General features: G+C 37.6%; 3 protein-coding genes across 5 annotated transcripts; 1 reads left to right on the top strand and 2 right to left on the bottom strand.

The window, feature by feature from the left end:
* Positions 1 to 269: 269 nt before the first annotated feature.
* Positions 270 to 4784, bottom strand: LOC137740569 (U-box domain-containing protein 35-like). The gene is made up of 9 exons (XM_068480412.1): positions 4613 to 4784; positions 3320 to 3417; positions 2863 to 2984; positions 2538 to 2774; positions 2104 to 2407; positions 1908 to 2015; positions 1389 to 1817; positions 468 to 1238; positions 270 to 326 (listed from the first exon to the last, which is right to left on the bottom strand). The coding sequence occupies exons 1-9, from the start codon at positions 4782 to 4784 to the stop codon at positions 270 to 272; spliced, it is 2298 nt and encodes a 765-aa protein (XP_068336513.1).
* Positions 4785 to 10074: 5290 nt separating this feature from the next.
* Positions 10075 to 13738, top strand: LOC137740005 (protein phosphatase 2C 16-like). Of its 3 annotated transcripts, none has more exons than XM_068479789.1 (5): positions 10075 to 10244; positions 10354 to 11804; positions 12144 to 12503; positions 12619 to 12724; positions 13221 to 13738. In XM_068479789.1, exons 2-5 carry the CDS (start codon positions 10971 to 10973, stop codon positions 13553 to 13555), a joined length of 1635 nt encoding a protein of 544 aa, XP_068335890.1. In that variant the 5' UTR covers positions 10075 to 10244; positions 10354 to 10970; the 3' UTR covers positions 13556 to 13738. The 3 variants fall into 3 exon arrangements, with proteins under 3 accessions (XP_068335890.1, XP_068335891.1, XP_068335888.1); XM_068479790.1 differs by having other exon boundaries at positions 10075 to 10514; positions 10617 to 11804; XM_068479787.1 differs by having other exon boundaries at positions 10075 to 11804.
* A 2101-nt stretch (positions 13739 to 15839) lies between these two features.
* Positions 15840 to 19838, bottom strand: LOC137740139 (uncharacterized). Its single transcript, XM_068479952.1, has 4 exons — positions 19262 to 19838; positions 18605 to 18754; positions 16616 to 16930; positions 15840 to 16515 (listed from the first exon to the last, which is right to left on the bottom strand). The coding sequence occupies exons 1-4, from the start codon at positions 19685 to 19687 to the stop codon at positions 16090 to 16092; spliced, it is 1317 nt and encodes a 438-aa protein (XP_068336053.1). The 5' UTR covers positions 19688 to 19838; the 3' UTR covers positions 15840 to 16089.
* Between the last annotated feature and the right edge of the window lie 1841 nt (positions 19839 to 21679).

Here is a 21679-nt window from a genome sequence, read left to right as displayed (position 1 = left end):
ACGTGTGAAATGTCTTCGACAAGGGCATGAAGAAGAATGAAGAATCCAAAATTATCACTGCGAAAATGAGTTGGACCTCCTCAAAGGAGTAGGAGTCACAGAAGAGCAATTACTTACAAACGTCCAACAACCCTCCACTTGCTTCTTGCTTAACTTTCCGACATGTCTTCCCATTGATGATGATGAAGAACAACTGCCTTTTCGAAAACTATTCTTGAAGCTCCACACTTTCGTCATAGACTCCAACCGCAGCAGCAGCCACCTCTTCTTTACATTGATCTACGTTGAATTTCCATTTCGACATTAGCATTTTCTCTCATTCCATCCTGATATTATACATAATAAAAATTACAACTGAAGTCTATTATATTTTAGAAATGTATCTAAGTATCCTTAATTTGAAGGAAGCTTTGAATTTATTATTTCCACTATAAGAAGCTGAATAACTAAAACTAGCTATGACTAACCTGACTCTGAGTTGATGTTGATGCCATTGGTGGAAGTGACCCCGTGTATGAATAATGTCCACAAGAAACTTCAGTCGCTTCATTCTTCATCCCGAGATCTCTCAGCCGGTTCAGCTCAGGCAAGATGACTGTACTGAGATCTGGTCTATCTTTCTTCCTCAGCTCACAACACTTCAAAGCTAGTTTTGCAAATGATAAAGCCTCTTCAACTGGCCAATTTGTCACTGCAGGATCAAGCATCTGAGCAAATGTACCTTTCTCGATAGCCTTCTCAACTTGGTGGGATAAACCCATTGCAGGCCTTGCGGTAATGATCTGCAATAGCATTACTCCTAAAGAATATATGTCCGATTTCACACCCAGCATTCCTGTTTGTTGATACTCCGGGTCAATGTAACAAAATGTACCAGCTGCTGCAGTCATCCGGTATTGAGTGACGCTATCAGCTATAGATGGTGGAACTAGCCTAGCCAAGCCTACATCGGCAATCTTGCTTACGTAGTTTCGGTTTACGAGAATGTTTCCTGGCTTGAGGTCACGATGCACCAGAGGCTCGGGTTTTGTTTGGTGAAGGAAAAGGAGGGCAGTGGCAATTTCAGCAGATATTTTGAAACGAATTGCCCATGAGATTGGAGGAGTGTTGTTCTTGCAGAAGAGGCGGTCTTCTAAGCTTCCATTTTCCATGTACTCGTAAACAAGGCATCCATACTCGGGGCAGGCGCCTACTAGGATAACCATGTGTGGATGCCTAATACGGCTCAAAACCTCAACCTACATTAAAAAATAGATATTGAAAATGAAGTTTTGGACAAATGATACATGAGAGCGTTTCCATTTCGCAATCTTCTACTCACTCAAATCAAAGTATAAACTTATTTTCATGCTTTAAGTTAGAAATTTGAACAAAGAAGATAGTTTTACCTCTTGTTGGAATTGCCTCTGCCCCTGTGATATGTCCGGCCTCAAGACCTTGATGGCAACAGGAGTGTGATCAAGAATCGCTCTATAAACTGGTCCATATCCACCTTCTCCAATTTTGTTTGAATTGTTAAAGTAATCTGTTGCAATTTCAATCTCTTCAATGGTGTATCTTCTGTACCGAACTTGATTGTTCACCAAAGCATCTATAGCTGTCCTGCTCTCTTCAGCTTCCTGCTTCGCTTTCCTTTCTGCAATTTTTCTCTTCTGTGTTTCCAGATCTGCTAGCCTTTGTGCCATCCGTGCTGCTTCCGTTGCAGCTTTGCTCTTCTGCCTTTCCATATCTGCCATTGCCAGCGCAGCCTCTTCCGCTAGCTTGGCTTCCTCCAACTTGCGCTCTTCTGACGTCCTCCATTTTTGCATCTCCCACGCCTGGACAAAAAAATACAAAATTTCGGGTTTGAAATGGAATAAACTGCTTTCCAGATCATTGGAAAATATAACTATCTTTCAATGTCTTACCTTCTGTTTAGCTGTAGTAGCTTCTTTGCAAGCTGAAGTATACATGTCCATGGTTTGCTTCAGTTCGACCCTTAATCTCCTCATTTCGGCATCCAAGCCAGACTGTAACTTATGCAACATGAGTTTCAGTTATCTATATAAGTTCAAACCATAGAAATGGACATGGATTGTGATGCAAGTAATTGTCAGTATTCACTTTTATCTGTTCTTTATACGTTGAACTTACTGGGGTTTGCGAGTTGGAAGAGTTACCAGAACCTTCATTATCTGAACCATTTGATTGGAAACTAAACGGCCCTGAGAGATCACTGCAACCTGATGCAGAATTCCGATGAGACGAAGTTTCTGACGTGAAGCTTGCAACTGACTGTGTTGGTGAATTTGTTGTGCTGCCAGGCCTATACGCCGTTGGTGGCATTAACTGCTTAAACTCGGTGCTCTTATCCAAAGATACTCTGTCAGAGCTAGCACTGTTTGAGCTCCCGTCACTAAAATGTTTTCTGCAATGTAGGAAAAACTTATTTCTTGTTTCATTGATAAATTTTAGCAAGGATCATTATACAGTAAAGACCCAATTATTTTACTTATCCAGCAAGAAAAGAATGCAGCTGCAAAATCGAGATTATATACCTGATGACATCTTCGAAGTCTGACACGCCATGAGTATGGTTGAAAAGCTGTAACTGTAGAGAACTTTTCTTGGGAGTAACTGCACTACTTCTCGGTGTAACTGCACTACTCCTCGGTGTTTGAGGTCTGCTTGCCGACCGTGAAGTCTGAATTCTTCCTTTCGATATGACATATACCACACAGGTTTCTGGTACAGATTTGAGTAAGCAAGTAGGCACATCTGAATTCTTAAATTTTCTACAAGAAAGACATACCACTCTAGTTGTTAGAAAAAAAAATATAAATAACATCTCAACTACAAAGGCCTCAAAGAGAGAGAGATCACCTTGTTATAGCATTGCGACTGGAAGCGCCAACAACAATATTGCATATGGAGTTGCTGACAATATAATGAATGAGCGCACTTGGAACATCGATGTCATGGAGGATCACTTCCTTGGCTACAATCTGAAAAACTCATTGCCATCAATAACTGACAACCAAGTAAACTGATCTTAATCTATGACATAATATCCAATAATCCAAGCGAATATTTGGCAAGTTGTAGTTATTTAGCCATTCATATATGCACAGACCCAGTTTACGAATTTTGGGCACACCGACGGCACTGTATTAGGCTCATAAGAGAAATTGAAAAACCAGGGCACGCATAAGGAGTAAAGACTAGTTAAAGAACAAATTCAGGTTAAGTGTTCCTGGTGAGCTACATGCAACATTACTCAAGTGAATTAGATTTTAGAGGATTTTTAGCTTATGGAAATCAAATGATATTAATCACTAACCCCTTTTCGTGCGCAGAATCCTCGGTAGGGAAGAAAGAACTGTTGCAGCTCGTCTTCAGTTGGCGGGCGACCATCTTTGGAAACTAAACCAACATCCTCTGCAAAACCAAGAACACATATTGTTGGAAATTATATATTGTAATATATAATTTTAATAATTGAATGAAAAATATTGTTAACCAATTTCTTGGAAAGGTTATGTTGTTTAGTTGTATTCTTTGATAAGTGATGTATACTTATAGATGAAAAGTTACATCTCTTTAATAAGTAGAAATTGGATTCTATTTAAACCCATGAAACCATTGGTATTAAATATAGAAAATTAGAGTTAATTTTTACTCTTGAGAAATAGGGTTTCCCCACTTTGTTTCTCTCATGTTTTGTGAGTCAAATTCCGAGTCGTGTCTTGAGAGTACGGAATATATAAAGTTCGTCAGAGTTTGAAGATTGAAGTGCTTTGACTTCGGATTATAGATTGTTGAATCCTGGGAGATGGACGCCTACCGAACTACAAGCACAAGAGTAGGGGCGAAATTCTATCTTTAGGACATTGCATTTATGCAAGCCTCAATCTCCAAATTTGTCAGTTATTCTAACTTTCTCTCTAGTTGTTTATATTAATCTTATATATAATTGATGTTGTAAATTTTTTTATGATTATTATCATTGAAATTATTTTGTTATTTTTCATATTTTCTAATATTGCTCCAACACATATCTCAAACACATACACAATATGAAGGTTACATATTCCATGACATGACTAGGTAAATAATGATTTATTAATATCGCCAATACATGTTAACAACAAATTAATCAATGACAAAAATTTCTAACACAAGGTTAATTATTTGTGCTAACGGGGTTAAGACATAATCTTCTAAAAGGACGACCCCAAGCCACCAAGACTCTCTGTTTTATGAGGGTCAAGGGGAACAACTATAGTGTGCAGCCTTACCCTTACTTTGCAAGAGTCAGAAGACATAATCTTCTATTTGAACCAAAAAAAAAAAAAAAGGTGCAGATATATGTTAGGTTAGTTAGCCAAGGCAGCGTACCAGTCTCCTTGCACGAGAGTTAGAATCCCCTTCTCCATAGATTAGAAAGGTTTAAAATAGAATATTGTTTTTGTCAAAGAAAAACATAAAAATATGGATGCAACCATGATTGACATCCCAATTGATCGTCATATAATGTTTTTGATGGTGATCACATCAATAATTGTTAATTATGGTGGTGATAATTATTAGTGTTTATGGTTATGATGATGGTGATGAAGAGACGGATACCTACGAGGATGCAAGCTGCGGTTTCGAACGTGAATGAGGATGCAATGAGAGGTCCTATTGCTCAAAAGATAATCAACTGCCCATTTGACTGCCAATTGGCTGTTCTTGTCTCTGTCAATGGCGACCACGGTGGAGCCGGGGTCCCCGGCCACTGATGATTGTCTGAAAAGTGCCATCAAAAGCCGAGCACCACCGCCGCTACCACGGAGAAGAAAGAAAAATGAAAAAAGTGGTGTGTGGTTGTATGTGTTGTACTAAATTTTGATGATTAAATACATGACATGGGAAAACCAACCTTGATTAACAGACTCAAACAATTTCCTCCTCTCTTTCTAGCATTCAAGCAATCAGTTAGAAGTTGCAGTAGCCAGCCTAGGTTGTTTGTTCTCACAGGTCACCACTTCTAGAATATATAGGTACAACTGAAATCTAGCGACTGCAAATTTGAATTCGTAAAAATAATTAGAGTTTGGTATTGACTACAAATTGTTTCCTTTATTTTTTTAGAAATTTTGAATATTTGAATTTGATTAGACATTGTTAGAGTAATTTTTTCGGATGACGTTACCAATTCACTCTATCGTTCGCTATAATAAGTAATGTAACAGTATGACCGCCACATTTGCATCACGTTCGCAACGTGAAAACTCAAACATATACGTGACCTTAGGTGCAAGGATAACTTCGCGGCCTGACCGCCATTGAAAAGGTTGTGGCCTTGTGGGTGGGGTTGTTTTCAAGTAGTTTTTGCCCAATTCTAACTCCAAAGGTGTTTCGGTAACATTTCAAAACCGAAGAACTAAAGCAGAATCTGTGTCATTTGAACCAAGGCACCATATGTTCTGGCCCTTTGATGTTCTTAATTAGCAACTAATTAGCTCCAATCTTAGTTGTCACTTTTGACTGCCTATTCTGTCACGCCCCAGATCCGAGATCGGTGGAATAAATAATTATGCGCTCGGTGCACGAATAAAAGTGAAAATAATAAGAAAAAAAATAATTATTTCTTATATTTACATTAGAACGTTATAGAACAATACAGTCGCACTCTAACTTACATTCCAAAAGTCCTCTATACTCCCCATGAAAGTCGACTACTTTTTCAAATTTCTAATTCAACACTTGTCAAATAATTCATGAGGGGTGAACTAGTAGCTCATTAGGGCAATAACCACAATGCATTTAGCACTGAGAAAGCAATGATGATGCATGAATGTAATGTTTCCTCTTCATTCTATTTTGTTAACCTAGTTAACAGATAATCCCATTTCCTTTCATTAGTCATATTGTCAAACTCTCAGTCCCAAATCCGAAACCCGGATAGATTGTTTTATCAGACTCTAACCGAAAGGGTTTCACTCCTTTATTTCGTGCACTTTAGGCTAGACATAGATTTTGGTGCCCTCAGAGCGGACTCAACTACTTTTAGTTTCATATTTCCATAAATCTCATACTTTCTCAAATTGGGACTCCAACAAATGATCATGTAATGATCATAGTTATTCAATTCCACTAATACTTTCCCAACGAGTCCACAATGCATGTTACAGACTCACAGTTATCGTTCATGATAATTATGAAACAATATTCAAATGACATTTCAAACAAATAATATTCTTCCAGAAATATTAACCAAAGCCAAACACTCAAGCATTTGAATCATGTTATCAAATAGTCATACAATTGCACCAATTAACATAGACCACATAACCATGTGTATGAAGCCAAATAATATACATATATAAGGATCCACGTCACCGTCACAGTGTCTCAATGTCCTTTTGTTGAGTGACTGGAGTTCCTAGTTCAATAACAATACAAACGGTTACTATATAATCCTCATATAGTAACTCAGTTATATTCCTTATTATAATTAGGGTCCAATACTTTTCTCGTAATCCAAATTTGGTGTCCACTAATTGGTACCTATACTCTTGTCCTAAACAGTTTCCGAGTTTACAAAGTACCCCTGAACTTTTGTGCATTTACACTTTGGTCCCTTAACTTTCTGATAATTACAAAATGACCCATGAACAGAAACTTTTTTTTTTTTTTCCCATTTAGGTCACTGGTATAAAGGGAGGTGGATTGTCTGCCCTCCCATTTCCATACTCTCCCCATGCCTTCCTATTTGTATGGTCATGGTTAAGTCACGTCTACATTTTACATTCCCATTACTTTTCGTTTTATTATTTCTATAAAAAATTAATATAAAATGTTGACGTGGTTTAACCGTGACCACACATCATAGGAGAGCATGGGGAGAGTATGGAAATGGGAGGGCAGACAATCCACCTCCAGTATAAAGACCTGTTTTTCCAGAAAATTAAATCCAACTTTCAAGCCAAGATACAATTCATCAAAATTCATAAGTGGTACAACTCATATCTTCCATACAAATGTCTTTTAATGTCCAAATAGTATCTGACGAAAACTGACCGCATTATGTACGGACAGAATTAAAAGATCTCTAAATCCTCGCCTGGATCCTCACAAAGATGATCCGGCGAGGATCCTATCTCCATGCCGTCCCCCGTTTCAATTCCCTTTTGATTTAAGGTCCAATGGCAGCTTGCCATGTGTCAAGCGATAAAAAGAATTCTAATTTCTCTCCTTCACCTTTTCTTTGATCCCATTTATACCACTGCATGTGTTGACATGGTAGAATGACACTACCATTAACACCTACTCGCTGGTTGTCCCACCTGCTGTCACGTGGCAAGTCAACCCCACCTTGGCTGTCACTCTGCATGAAAATTAACCTAAAATTTCGGATTTGGATCCTCTCCTGAGCCCAAGAAAAGGATTCTTCTTACCAAAATACGTGGGTTGTTGAATTATTATCCAACGACTATAATTATTATAACTTTAAAGGAATCCTCTTGTTTGTAGCCGTTGGATTTATCCAACGGCCCATGTGTCTTGGTCAGGAAAATCTTCTCCTTAGGCTCAGAAGAGGATCCAAATCCTAAAAATTCTTTGAGTTTTGAAAAATAATCTGAAACATTCTACAAGTTGTAATGACTCGTAATGACGCCCACTACCTTCATATGAAAACCTTTTCGATAAATAAACACAACATATTTTTCCAAACATTTGTCTTCTTCGATAATAATTTTTGGGGTTTAACAAATTCATATCTCAAATCTCGATCGCATATTTTCGATTTTGCATTTTTTCTAATGGAAATGCTAGCAACCTATTTGTTTGCACAATGATCTAAACCATCTATTTAAAAATTAAATAAAAAAAATAGAAAGTCATTAAGGATGACTACATCCAAAATTGTTTAATCATCAATCCAAAATCGTTTCATTAATCGATCTTCGATTATCTAATAAATAGATGAACCATATTATTTAGTTAAAAATTAAATTTAGGGCAACATTAATCGAACCGTTAACAGATTATGTTTGGAATTTTTTTTTTTTTTTTTATGTTTAAATTGTGACCTAAAAAAGTGACCACTCAGATCATCAAAAAACATTTCTTATAGCTTTTCCGAGCTCGAAAGAGGTGGATAACCGTGACCAGTAGTAAATCTACAGAGGGACCTGAGAAGGTTAGAGGACCCCTCGGCGACCCTATACAACTGCTAGAAATTTTCTAGGGACCCCTGGTACTCGAACACGAGGTCTGTGTTGTGCAGGTTGCAAGTTGCAGTGGCGTCTTCTTCTCGAAAAAGAAAGAAAATAGGACCCTTTTTAACAATTGGCCGAAAACGATAGTGTTTTGGCTAATTGTTTTAATTTTTTTTAATAAAAAAAAATTAAAACAATGGACAAAATGCTGTCATTTGTCCACATTGTTTCAAATCCCAACCCACATCCGTCCCCACAATCCCATCATTTCCCACTCATCTGCTTCCCCCAACGTCCAGCTTTGACATATTCACCCAAATTCCAATCCCCAATCCCCTGATTTCAAAACCCTAAAATTCTAAATCCCACCTAATCCCATATTATAATTTTTATTACTCCAATATCATACCTCCACTTATTTCAAATCTCCAAGCCACCACTATTTGTTCAAAATTCAAGTAAGTTTTTTGGTATTCTAATCTAATCTCAAATAAATTATAATAGGTATTGATGGAGATTTTTTAGTCTATTATTGATATGGTTAATTGGTATATGTTTTGTGTTTTTTTTGTTAAATGTGTAGTTTAGAAATAAGAAATATGGAGAGATTTTTCAAGTCAAAGCCAATAGCACTATCTATTTGTTCAAGTTGTTCGAGCTCAAGAAAATATGAATGTGACATTGATTTTAATAATCTTGAGAGATCTTGCTAAGAAAATGGTGGAGAAAGGGTTGCATCAAACATTTGCATATGTATATTTGCATGTTCAGTTGGCTTTGGTTTTACCGGTTGGAATCGCTTCAGTGAAGAGGGCATTTTCTGCTATAAATATCATTAAGGGTCAACTTCACAATAAAATGGGAGATCAATGGTTGAGTGACAACTTAGTTGTTTACATGGAGAAAGATGTTTTTTCATGTATTGGTAATAAAGTTGTCATGAAACATTTTCAGACTATGAAACCTCGTCGTGGACGCTTAAATTAGGATTTTATAGCTTGTAATGTTGTTTTGCTATGATTTTTGAATAAAATGTATTATATTTAACTTTTCAAGATTGTTTTTGTCTATAAATTTTTTGACATTTATTAATGGGACCCTCCGAGTTTAAAATTATGGATCCGTCACTGACCATGACTTGTCATCAGTTGTTTCTCTTTTATGTAAATACAAAAATACAAAAAAAAAATGATCATTAAAAAACATTTCTAAATTTAAAAAATAATTGAAAAAAAAATAGCAAAACAAAGTTTAAATGACAAAGTTGCTATCATTTTTTTTTTTCTAATAGTAGTTAATTTCAAAATTAGAGACGGCCTTAACCTTCCAGCAAATTTTATTTAGCTACCAACAACAAACATAAAAAATTAAGTAGAAGGGCACGAAAAAATATGTTATTTTTTATATATCAAAATATTTAGTGTCACTTGAATATCGGGTGCTTGAAAAAATCCTCCGACCAAATGTAACATGAATGATTGAGGTAGACAGACATTATTGGCCCCATAATATGAACGAAGATCCTTTCTGAATCTTACAATTCGGAGTCAGATCAAGAAATTTGAAACGCTCATTTAAATCCTAGTGTCACCATTGACTCACTTCGCACAAATTAAGAATCCGGATATCTCCTTCCCTCGTACGAACAGTCCGGGCATTTCGATCCGTTGGATTCAGATTGCAAGATCGCGAGGGGATCTGAATTCCTCTAATCAAACTGTCGTCTTCATGTCCACGGACACGTGTCGTTCACCGAAGCACAGAACGAAAAGTCCAATGTGGGCAGTTGTCATCGCGTCATCAGTGTCCTCACCTCTCAGCAATCGTCATCTCCCTGTTTGATGTAACATTATTCGTGTCACAATTTGGAGTGCGTTGGTAAAAAGCAAAAAGCATTTTCCACAACGGAATTGGATCCTCTCCGAGTCAGCCCTCCGATGCCCCAAGAACCAGAGAGAAAGAACAAATTTAGCTGAGGGAAAGAACACGGTTCTTCAATCCTCAGTCACTGACCATCTTTCTCTGAATTATTTGAAGTCTCATCAGCTTCAGCTGGTAAGAACCCAGTATTTTTTTTTTCTTTCGATTTTTTGTTAATTTTGGTTAGGAACCGATTAAGATCATGTATTATTAGCAAAACCCAGATAATGTTATGTCTCTGTAGAATCTGTTGTGATGGTTCTTGATGATTTGGGGTTGCCTGTGTGTCCTGGAAGAAGGAGGAGGAGGAGGAGAAGAAGAAATGTAAAGCAGACAACCTCAAAATTTTTAGATAAGGCTGAGCTGTCTGAGATCCAGGAATGCCCAAGTTACGTGTAAAAAAAGGTTTCACCTTTGTCTGGTTTTCATGTGATCTTGTAGGGTTAGTTTTCTTTTTCCTAGGTTGTTTCTCATGAACCCTTTTGCTTTCTCTTGTTGGATTTATAGAAAAAGGTGAGATTGCAGTGGTTTTCATGTGCTTATGTGTATATCTAAAGGTTGGTGGTTAGGATAGGGTTTTGGTTTTATGTGGCTGATTTTCTGCCAGAAGGAAGAGTTTGGTGAGCTAAGAACCCTATATAAGAAACTCGATTCATCGGTTAAATCATAAAGTTTTAGTCACTTGGAGAGGTTATAGATCCATTGTTTCCCACGAGATCTGATTACCCCATTGTATTCTGCTCATTTGAGAGAATTGGTGGGTGGATCAGTAGTATAATTTGCGGAAGTGGGGATATTGACCGAATTAAGAACTTACCTCCGGTTCGTTGCTAGAAATTTACCCCGGTTGATTGAAGGTAAATGTCAAATGTTACAAAGATAAGGAGATTGATGGAAGACATGTCTCCAGCAGTTGCAGTGACTCTTAGTTTAGGTAATGCTATATGTGATAGTGCCGGAATTGGAGCCAATGTGGAGTTCACATGGCTAAAGCTTGTAACAGACTCGGGAAACTTGTCTTCAGATTCCTCTAAGGTGGTTCCTTTAGAGCCAGTCGCTTGCAGTAAAGGAAGTTCCGATGATATTGAAAGCAAAGTTAGTGTGGTTCCCGTGCCATCACAAGACGATGATGGTGGAAACACTTCTGTTGCTAATAATGTCATGGTTCAAGAAAGTGAGGAAGTGCAAATCTTAGCCTCTAGATATGATACTAATGGAATTGTTAGTGAGGAATTGCTGAAGTTAGAGATGGGGTCTGCGAAAAGCTTGCCAGATGATGTGGAGATTGGAAAAATTAGTGAAGGGAAGATTGTTGCAAAAGCTATTGTCTTGGTAGAATCGGCTGTTGGGAAAATGGCTTCTGGGGTTGTTGCAGCAGTAAGCCCTGCTTCTGAGTTATCAGATAAATCTGAATTATCAACCTCTATGGTACTTATCCATGCAAATAGTGAGAAGATTGTCAGTAAAGCAGGCAACCGGAGTGTTTTTGAGCTCAACTGTATTCCCCTCTGGGGTTCTGTATCAATTTGTGGAAGACGACCAGAAATGGAAGATGCATTTGCTGCTGTTCCTTGTTGTATCAATATTCCAATCAAAATGCTTGTCGGTAATCAAGTGTATAATGGAATGAGCCAAAGTTTGACCCACCTAACCAGTCACTTTTTTGGCATTTATGATGGCCACGGCGGCCCTCAGGTACATGCCTTCTCTGTATATTTATTTAATTCATTCAAGTTAAGGTATATTCTGATGCAACGTGCTGTTTTAGGAAATATTTTATTCTGATTTTATATTGTACCGTTGAACAATTTCACATTGTTTTGTGCTGAAATATTGGTAATTAACAAACTGTAACTGTAAGCTAAATTAAATAGCATTGTGGTGGCACCACATGATTCTTTACGTCTATTTGTTTGATCTTTTTCCAGTGTTCAGATTATTTCATGAATGTTTTCTTGCATATCCGCAACAGAGTACAAGAATATGGCTTGTTTCCTTGGTGGAAAATGATTTGAGTTCTGTCTCCTCATGCAGGTTGCTAACTTTTGTAGTGAGCGGCTCCATTTGGCTTTGGCCGAAGAGCTTGGAGTCATTAAGGATGACTCTGGTGATGGGATTACGGAAGAAACTCAGCAGTTGCATTGGGAGAAAGCATTCACTAATTGTTTTCAAAGGGTTGATGATGAGATTGGAGGAAAAGTAAGCAGAGGCATCATTGAAAGCAATGCAGATGCTTCCGAAGTTAGTTTTGAGCCTGTTGCCCCGGAAACTGTTGGGTCTACAGCTGTGGTTGCATTAGTTTCGTCATCCCATATTATAGTTGCAAATTGTGGTGATTCAAGAGCAGTTCTATGTCGTGGCAAACAAGCGATACCATTATCAGTCGATCATAAAGTAAACATGTGTTTATGGTGTACACAATTACATGTTTAGTACTGAAACTTTCTCTCTTTGTAGAAACCAATCTCCTATTATTTTTATACATTTTCATTTTCATTATCGTTCCCAGCCAAACAGAGAAGACGAATATGAAAGGATTGAGGCATCTGGTGGCAAGGTAATACAGTGGAATGGGCACCGTGTTTTTGGAGTTCTTGCAATGTCAAGGTCCATTGGTACGTCTATACTTACCTTGATACTGTTGACTTTTCTCATATTTGTCCACTCGAAAAGATAAAATACAAAGTTCTTTCACGTTTCCACTCTTTTAATTACTTCTGTTATGAGATTTGTTGAGGAGGCTTGTGTTAGTTGTCTGCTAACAGAATGCAGCAGTGAGGGGCAACCTGCCCCTACGACTAACTATGAACATTTCCTCCCACTAGCTCAAGAGCTTTTAATGCGCATTTAGCGAGCAGTTCGAGTGTTTGGCTATGAGACCATGACAAAGCAGTTTGACCACTTTTTCCTTGCGCCCCCATCCTTGGAAACAAGTGACTCTTAAAATAATGTAACGATTTACCATGAGTGTTCGCAGTATGTATGAACATTCAGTTGCTTGTCTAGTCTTGTCAGAACAAATGGATTACAGTTTTTTATTAGCATTTCCCATCTATATGTTAAACTCAATAAGGAGCTTAACATCGTTTTACTCTTCTTATCGATCTACAGGGGATAGATATTTGAAACCGTGGATAATTCCAGAACCAGAAGTCATGGTTGTCCCTCGAGCTAGAGATGACGAATGCCTTATTTTAGCTAGTGATGGTCTATGGGATGTTATGACGAATGAGGAAGCTTGTGATGTGGCTCGAAAACGCATTCTGCTATGGCACAAAAAGAACGGGGCTACACCTCTTGCGGAAAGGGGAACAGGAGTTGATCCTGCAGCTGGGGAAGCTGCTGCCTACCTTTCAACCCTTGCCCTCCAGAAGGGAAGCAAGGACAACATCTCTGTGGTTGTGGTGGACTTGAAAGCTCAAAGGAAGTTCAAGAGCAAATCCTAAAATTTGGAGGGGAACTATTCACCCGCATCGGATGGTTCTGGCTGTCTCCTTACTATCTGAAAAATATTTAAAGAGCGTGGTTCGTTCATTTTCTCGTCGGCTCAATGTGTGTACAAGCATAAAAATCTGTGTTTACTATGTACTGTAGAAACTGTAATGCAATGCCATGTGTTTTTTCTTGTTTGTGCCGGAGTTCTAGATACCGATTGTATGAAAATGAGGTTACTTCGGCTTTAGATGGAGAGCCACTCGTAACGCGTTTGTATTTTGTGTACGGTTTCGGATTTCTCTGTTCTGTGGCCTCTGCCCTTTCTTTTAGGGTAATCCAATTTTGGACCTATATTTTTTTGTTATAACAAATTATGGATCTATACAACAACAATAACAAAGTTTTTTCCCACAACGTGGGATCAGTTGTATGAATTCTAGAACGTCATTGCGCTAGGTTCTGTGCCATGTCTTCTGTTAGACCCAAGTACTCTAAGTCTTTTCTCAAAGTCTCTTTTAAAGTCTTCCTAAGTCTTTTTCTACCCCTTTCGGCCATGAACCCTGTCCTGTAATCGTATCTTCTAATTGGAGTGACAGGCCTTCGTTTTACAAGTCTAAACCACTGTAATCGATTTTCTTTCATCTTTTCTTCAATTTTGGCTACTCCTGCTTTACCTCAGATATCCTCATTCCTTTCTCGTGTGTCCACACATCCAATAAAACATTCTCATCTTCGCTACATCCATTTTATGTAAGTATTGATGTTTCACCACCCAACATTCCATGCCATAAAGTATTGTTGTCCTTATTGATGTCCCATAAAAATTTCCCTTGAGCTTTAGTGGTATACAGTGGTCATATAACACGCCTGATGCACTCTTCCACTTCATCTATCCAGCTTGTATTCTATAATTGAGGTCTCCATCCAACTCTTTGTTCTTTTGCAAGATAGATCCTAGGTAACAAAAGCAGTCACTCTTTGGTACTTCCTAATCTCCAATCCTTACCCCTAACTCATTTGAGTATCTCCGTTCACACTGAACTTGCACTCCATATACTTTGTCTTTGACCGACTTAGGCGAAGACCTTTAGATTCCAACACTTCTCTCCAAAGGTTAAGTTTCGCATTTACTCCTTCCTGAGTTTCATATATCAACACTATATCGTCTGTGAAAAGTATACACCAAAGAATATCATCTTAAATATGTCTCGTTAACTCATCCATTACCAATGCAAAAAGGTAAGGACTTAAAGATGAGCCTTGATGTAACCCTACGATTATGGGGAAGCTTTCGGCTTGTCCTTCATGCATTCTTACGGCAATTCTTACTCCATCATACATATCCTTTAAGCTTAGATATATGCTACTCGTACTCTTCTCTTTTCTAAAATCATTCAATGAATGTCTCTTGGGACCCTATCATACGCTTTTTCCAAATCTATAAAGACCAAGTGCAAATCCTTTTTTCATATCTCTATATATTTCCATCGATCTTCGTAAGAGATAGATGGCCTCCATGGACCTATCTTAATTTTAAATTATTAACTCTCCCTCGTCACTTAGGCTCCATTTGGTGGGCTGCCTGAGATAAGCGGTGATCAATTAAAATGGACTTGAGTGAGACAGACAGGACTAACCTGAATGAGTTATGAATCCACAATGAAGTGAGTTGTCTTACTAGTCTATGCCAATCCAATCATTTGACTCCTGGTTACATCAAAGACAATATGCATTAGTCCCTAGAATTTGGTCATTGGAGCTCTGGTCTTTGAAATAAAAGTTTAATGGTTTCTGAAATTTTTTTTTTTTAACAAATGATATTATCTCCAATAAAGAGGTGGGAGAGTGAGCTAAGCCTCACAATGAGCTAGCAATAATGTGGTTCAAATTCACCTTTGCCAAAAATCGAACCTAAGACATCTTACTTAAAAGTAAAAAAAAATAAAAAATACCACTATTATTAGTTTATGAATTTGTCACAACATGGAGTTCCCTTTGAGTACAACCGTCACAAATTGGATACAAAATAAAGGTTTTAAAGTGACAAGAAATGGACGGAAACCAAAAAGACCATTATTGTACTTTGGATGGAAACCTAAAAAACTATGCTGCACATTCTAATACATTCAGGATAATACTCACAAATAATTTGAGATTTTAGTTCAAGACCATTACTCATGAGTAATGGTCTTTTCCTTTTGAGTACAACCGTCAGAAATTGGATAAAAAAATAAAGGGTTCAAAGTGACAAGAAATGGACACAACCAAAAAGACCATTGGTGCACATGATAATGGATGGAAACAAAAAAACCATTGCTCCACGTTGTAATAAAATTCTGGATAATACTCTGATAATTTGAGATTTAGTTCAAGACCATTCCTCCATTTAACTATCACGCCTAAAGGAGCACACTGCAATAGGATTCAATAATTAATGTCTTGCCATAAAAACAAAAGGCCAAACTTTGTAAAATTGCTGCCAGACAAGCACAGTGAAATCAAAGTGTGCAGTAGAAACGAAAGAACACAGATACAACGAAGAAAATCATCTCTTGCCCTTCTTCCGCCTCCGCTGCTCTTGTGGAAATTTTAGAGGGACAGGAAGGGTCGCGACTGGTTTTCCCTTTTTTTTAGTTAACTTGCAACCCAAGTTCTCGTAATGGTCCTTCACATTTGCTTCACCCATTCTCAGATCCTTTGCTATATCTGTCAACTCTGTCTGGAACTCGTCCACATGAAGAGTGAGCACCAAGACATAACTAATGAGGAGATTCGTCTTCTCTCTTGATAGGGTTTGCCTTCTTGAACCTGCCGCCGGATCAAACATGTTAAGGAACTTATTGCGTAGATTGCTTGGGATTCTGTGGCCCTTCGCGGAGGAAACACCATCCATGGTATACTGATCTTTGAACTTTATAAGATGTGTAATGTATGTGCATATGCAAGCAAGCTTAAACTTCTCCTCCTCAACCTACAAGCATAGAAAACGCGTCAATGAAGATTATTACTCCCTTTTCTCACCATGAAATGAAGTGAGAAAAGAAGGAACAACATAATTTTTGCATTCTTACCCGAATATCCTTCAATTTCTGGATTCTATTGAGCACAAAATTTGGGTAAGCATCCCATTTAACATCATTTCCACCTTGCAGTTTATTATAAATATCTTGGACATCATCCCACTCTCCTGTGATGATGATCTTGTCTAGTGGATAAGCCTCCTGTGGAGTAGTGGCAGATTCATTAAATGGTGGGATATGGCGAGAGCTTTGGGTTTCAGCGCTTTCAAGAGCCTCCTTGTTTACCACAATCTGTTTCATTTTGGCATCCAAATCGTTTAGAGAATCAGGACCATCTGCTTGCTTCAAGGACTGCATTTTCTTACTCTGCAATATCATAGAAAATTCAATTAACATGCTATGCTTTTGAAAAAGATACTATATTCAACTTGATAATAGTGTTGGAAATTCCCAGACACTCTCAGTTGCAACTTGCAACTTGCAACTTGCAAGTATCTCAAACCATACATAGCCCAAGCTACTACCTATACCATGTCCTTTGCTGAACTTAAGCATCAACATTTTCTACTTTTGATAAAAGGAATGAATTAAATGAATGAGAGAGGCACACCCTCGCCAACATTATAGCCACCCAATGGTTGTTTCTAGTCATTATATAGTATTCTTTTTCATTCCTCTTCAACCCTTGATCTTTTATGTATAAACCTCAATACTGGCTAGTGGCCTTTAACATCGCAAGGAAGCTATCCCTTATTGAAATATAAAAAAAATCACAAAGCAGTGAAAACACTCCGTAATGTGGGAACTTAACACAAATAAAAACATTGCTCATACATACGCAGCAAAAACCGTAGTTATTCTAATATTTCATATGTTTTCTCAAACAGTAGTTATTTAAATAGTTCATGTTAATTGATTTATAGGAGTATTGAGTTAATGAGTCATACAATGAAAGCTTTGGGAGAGAGTAATTGAGCAGAAACTCAGGCAAGAGAAATGGGTCTTCGTTCATGCCAGGGCGCTCGACTATGGAGGCAACGATGGAATGATATAGAGATATGCAAAAGGATGTGCACATGATTTTTATAGATTTGAAGATCTCAACCATAGAATATAAGTTGGATGGATGAAGTGGAAGAGTGCATTGGGTGTGTTGTGCGACCGTCGTATGCCACTAAATCTCACGGGAAAACATTATAGGAAGGCAACAGGCCATCAATGCTTTACGGCACGGAATGTTGGGCTGTCAGGCATCAATACATGCAAAAAATAAGTGTAGCAGAGATGAGAATGCTTCGCTAGATGAGTGAGCACACGAGAAAGAACAGGATTAAGAACGAGGACTTGAGATAAAGTAGGAGTGGCCGCAATTGAAGATAAGATGATAAAAAATCGGTTAAGGTGGTTTGGCAATGTGAAACGAAGACCTACAAATGCACCGATTAGAAAATGCAATTGTAAGATAGAGGTTCAGGGGAAAAAGAAAGGAATAGAAGAATACCTAGGAAGATTTGGAAAGAGATTTTAAGAAAAGTCATGGAGTATTTGGAGCTAAAGACTTGGCACAAAACCGAGTATAGTAGCGTTCTAGGATCCATACAGCCGACCCCACTTAGTGAGACAAGGCTTTTTTATTGTTGTTCTATATGTTTTTTCAAAACAAGCAGATTGGTTACCGCATAATGCATTAACTTTTGAAAACAAATTTTTTGAAGAATAAAGCCGAAATGAATTTGATGAACTATTAGAATCATTAAGCGACTTCTATGTTAGTTATGTACATGTGCACAAATTCTAATGTATTCTTACAGTATTCAAGGACAAGTTCTAATGTATTCTTACTATATTCAAGGATTCCACCACACGTCCACAAACACACACACCGCACACCCCACACCCCACACTTCCCTTTTACCTGCCTAAATTTCAAATTTTAACAGACGCTCAGACAAGACATATGACTGCAGAAAATGTTAGTGATGATGCCTTACATATAAGCTCAAAAATAAATAAACAAACGAATAACGAATAGGGTCTTACCTCCCTAATAGACTTCTTTGTTCCATATAGATTATGTAGCTGCATCTGCTTCTCTGCCTTCTCTTGTGCAGTAAGTTCTCCCATTGCTGAACTTGCAGGTTCCTTATCAGAGTAGTTATACCCTCTAACTTTTGGTTCTAATCTAAATATCTGAAAATTCACATCCCAAGTAAGCTTATCAGCATTCCTTGGAAAGCAGAAGCAATGATAAATATACGCACACGCGCTCACCTTATTCCATTGGACCAGAGCGTAAATATGAGATTTCATATAAACATATATAACAAGTATGAACTGTACCCGAGATTTCAAATCAACTCTTTTCAATTTTGATAACCACAGTTTAAATTTAAAAGAGCATCCAGTATAAAATCCAGTATAAAATCCAATAAGCATGCATGTTCTACTCAAAACAATAATAAAGTCAGCAACTTACTTCACCAAATCCAACCCACAGCAAAAACAAAAGCAACACCGGAGAAACAAACACAATACAAATGTAAACTTCGTGCCAATGCTTTTAAAGCAATACATCAATACACCAATACATCACCCAAATCAAACAAATGAAACGAAAACAAAGACGAAACAAACTATTAAAATTGACTAGCCGCCGGAAATAAACCCCACAAAAACGAACAGTCCCAAAGCAATTACCTTGTTAGAAACAAGGGGCGTAATCTTCAAAGTCTGGGTGGCCTTATCTAGAACACCAAGTGCATAATTGCAGTACTGGTCACTGGTGGCCGCACCAGTATAGCTAGTTCCAACAAAATCGACATTTGTCCCATCCGGGTGCACCACAAGCTCCACTCGTTTGGTTCGGTTGGCGTTCCGAAAGAGTCCGATTTTGGTCGAATTAGGGTCTGGGTTCTTGGTGGGGTCGAACCCAGATGAGAAATGGGCCACTATAGGTGGGGTTTTTTCTGGGTGTTCCGGGAAAACTTGGACGGCGGCTTGGAATGTTGGAATGGTTGGGACGGCGGTTTTCTTCGTCTTCCTCTTCTTGTGTTTGTGCTTTGGTGTCGATGGGTCTTGGTTTTGGGTCAATTGAGACTTGGTGTCTTCTGCGTCGGATTCCATCGGTTCAGAGAGGGGAGCTCTGTTAGCTTTGTAGGTGGCTGCTGGGTGGCTGAGGTTAATTGCAGACTTGGACACTGTTCTGAGACGGAAGAGTTGGGGGGAGGGCAAGTCGTCGTTTGGACGGTTTTACGGGTTTATAAGAGAGGGTTTGGGTAATTTTTTTGAGTAATTAGTTACTTCCTCAACTTTAGTTCACGTAACAAACTCATACTTCATATATTAACGTATGATCTTAGAAAAGCCAATATATTAACATATGATGTTAGAAAAACCATCTACTTAAACTATACACAGCATTTTTGCTTACCACTATAATTATGGTGTATGATTACAATGCATCTAATTATTTATCATGTGTTATTTTACCCAACTCTAGTTAATTTTTACATTAAATGTTACTTTTTTCAATTTTGAAAATAAATTAACTAAGATTAAGTGAAATGACACGTGATAGCTTATTGGATTTTGATGCATGATGAGCCTACACCAAAATTTAAGATAGTGAACAAAAATGCTCCTTAAACAAAATTACAAACCAAATAATATCTCGCTTAATAGTTGGACTCCTTCACACAGATGCAATGTCAGATCTAGCAGTAACCCATCGTTGTACCAACCGGCCATTTGAAAATCAGATCTGACAAACCACCGCAATTCGCCATGGCAAGCCAGTGTAAGTATGAGATTTCACCAAACTCGCAGCTCACCCTCCTCCTTCTCTCAATAGACTTGTCTTCTCCCTCAAATGGTAAATAGGATGAAAGAATGGACAAATCCGTTAAGAGAAAAAGGAGAGCGAGCCACGACTTTAGTCAAATCTCACACCTACCCTTGTTCACCATGGCGGAGTGCGGTGGTTTGTCAGATCTGATTTTCAGATGGCCGGTTGGTGCATTGACGGGTTATTGCTATATTTGAGATATCATCTGTTTGAAGTTCTCACCCACCTGCAAAAATATCAACGAGTTCCGAAATTTGTTTAATTTTCTGGCTTGCAGATTGAAATACTACGTAAATAAAAAAAATCTAAAACTATATCTTCATCACCTACAGGCTACAGGCCCGCAGGCACCCCCTTCCCCATCGTCATTGCACCTCTCTCTCTCATTGTGGGGCTCGTGACGTTCAAATAGGTAGATAACGAAGAAACTAATAAAATTTGAGACAGATTTATGGCACAAGTTAGCAAACGCGTCAACACAAATGTGGAACCATTGTTACCATGTTATCATTTAACGGCTAACTTAACAAATTTTCTAACAGTTGTATGACATTGAAATGAAATAATAACTAAATATATGGTATTGAAATGTTCAAAGATGTTGTATGATGTTGTAAATGTACCAAAACTTGAGGGAAAATATGCAATTTATTCAAATTTTTAGAGTTGACTTTTAGACAATGATGATAAAAAGAATCAACATTTTTAATTATAACGTTTGTATGGTGAAATAATGACACATCATTATATAAGGATAAATTATTGTTTACATCATATCATTTCATAGTAATATAATGGTTCATTTAGTTGGCTTATGGGGGAGAAAAGGAGTTTGGAGTTAATTAACATGTTAATATTGTGATGCAAAAGAAAATATAATAGTATTTTTATTATTAACATGTCTTGAACAACAAGGTAAGAGATTTTCAGAGGCGCAACCTGCATTGATGACACATCCAATTTAGCAAAAGCAAACAAACACAAAACTATCATCTTGCACTTATTCTTTATAAAACCGTACGAGATAAAATATAAATAGAAAGCTTTAGACAATGAACGAGGATCCTTTCCGAATCCTCTTTGTGAAGATTTTGGAAATCTTCAAATCGTGTATGTTCATCATATATTATGTGGTCAGAAATCATTTTAAATACTTTTATTTAAAATTAAATATAAATAGTACTTAACAAAAATTGATCCCACGATATATGATAAACAGACAAGATTTAAAGATCCCTAAGATCCTCATAAAGATTCTTAGACAATAATAG

The sequence above is a fragment of the Pyrus communis genome, chromosome 7, assembly GCF_963583255.1.
Source record: "Pyrus communis chromosome 7, drPyrComm1.1, whole genome shotgun sequence".
In the NCBI taxonomy this organism is placed as follows: Eukaryota; Viridiplantae; Streptophyta; class Magnoliopsida; order Rosales; family Rosaceae; genus Pyrus; species Pyrus communis.
The sequence above is the reverse complement of the archived record's forward strand: the minus strand, read 5'-3'. Positions and strand labels throughout refer to the sequence as shown.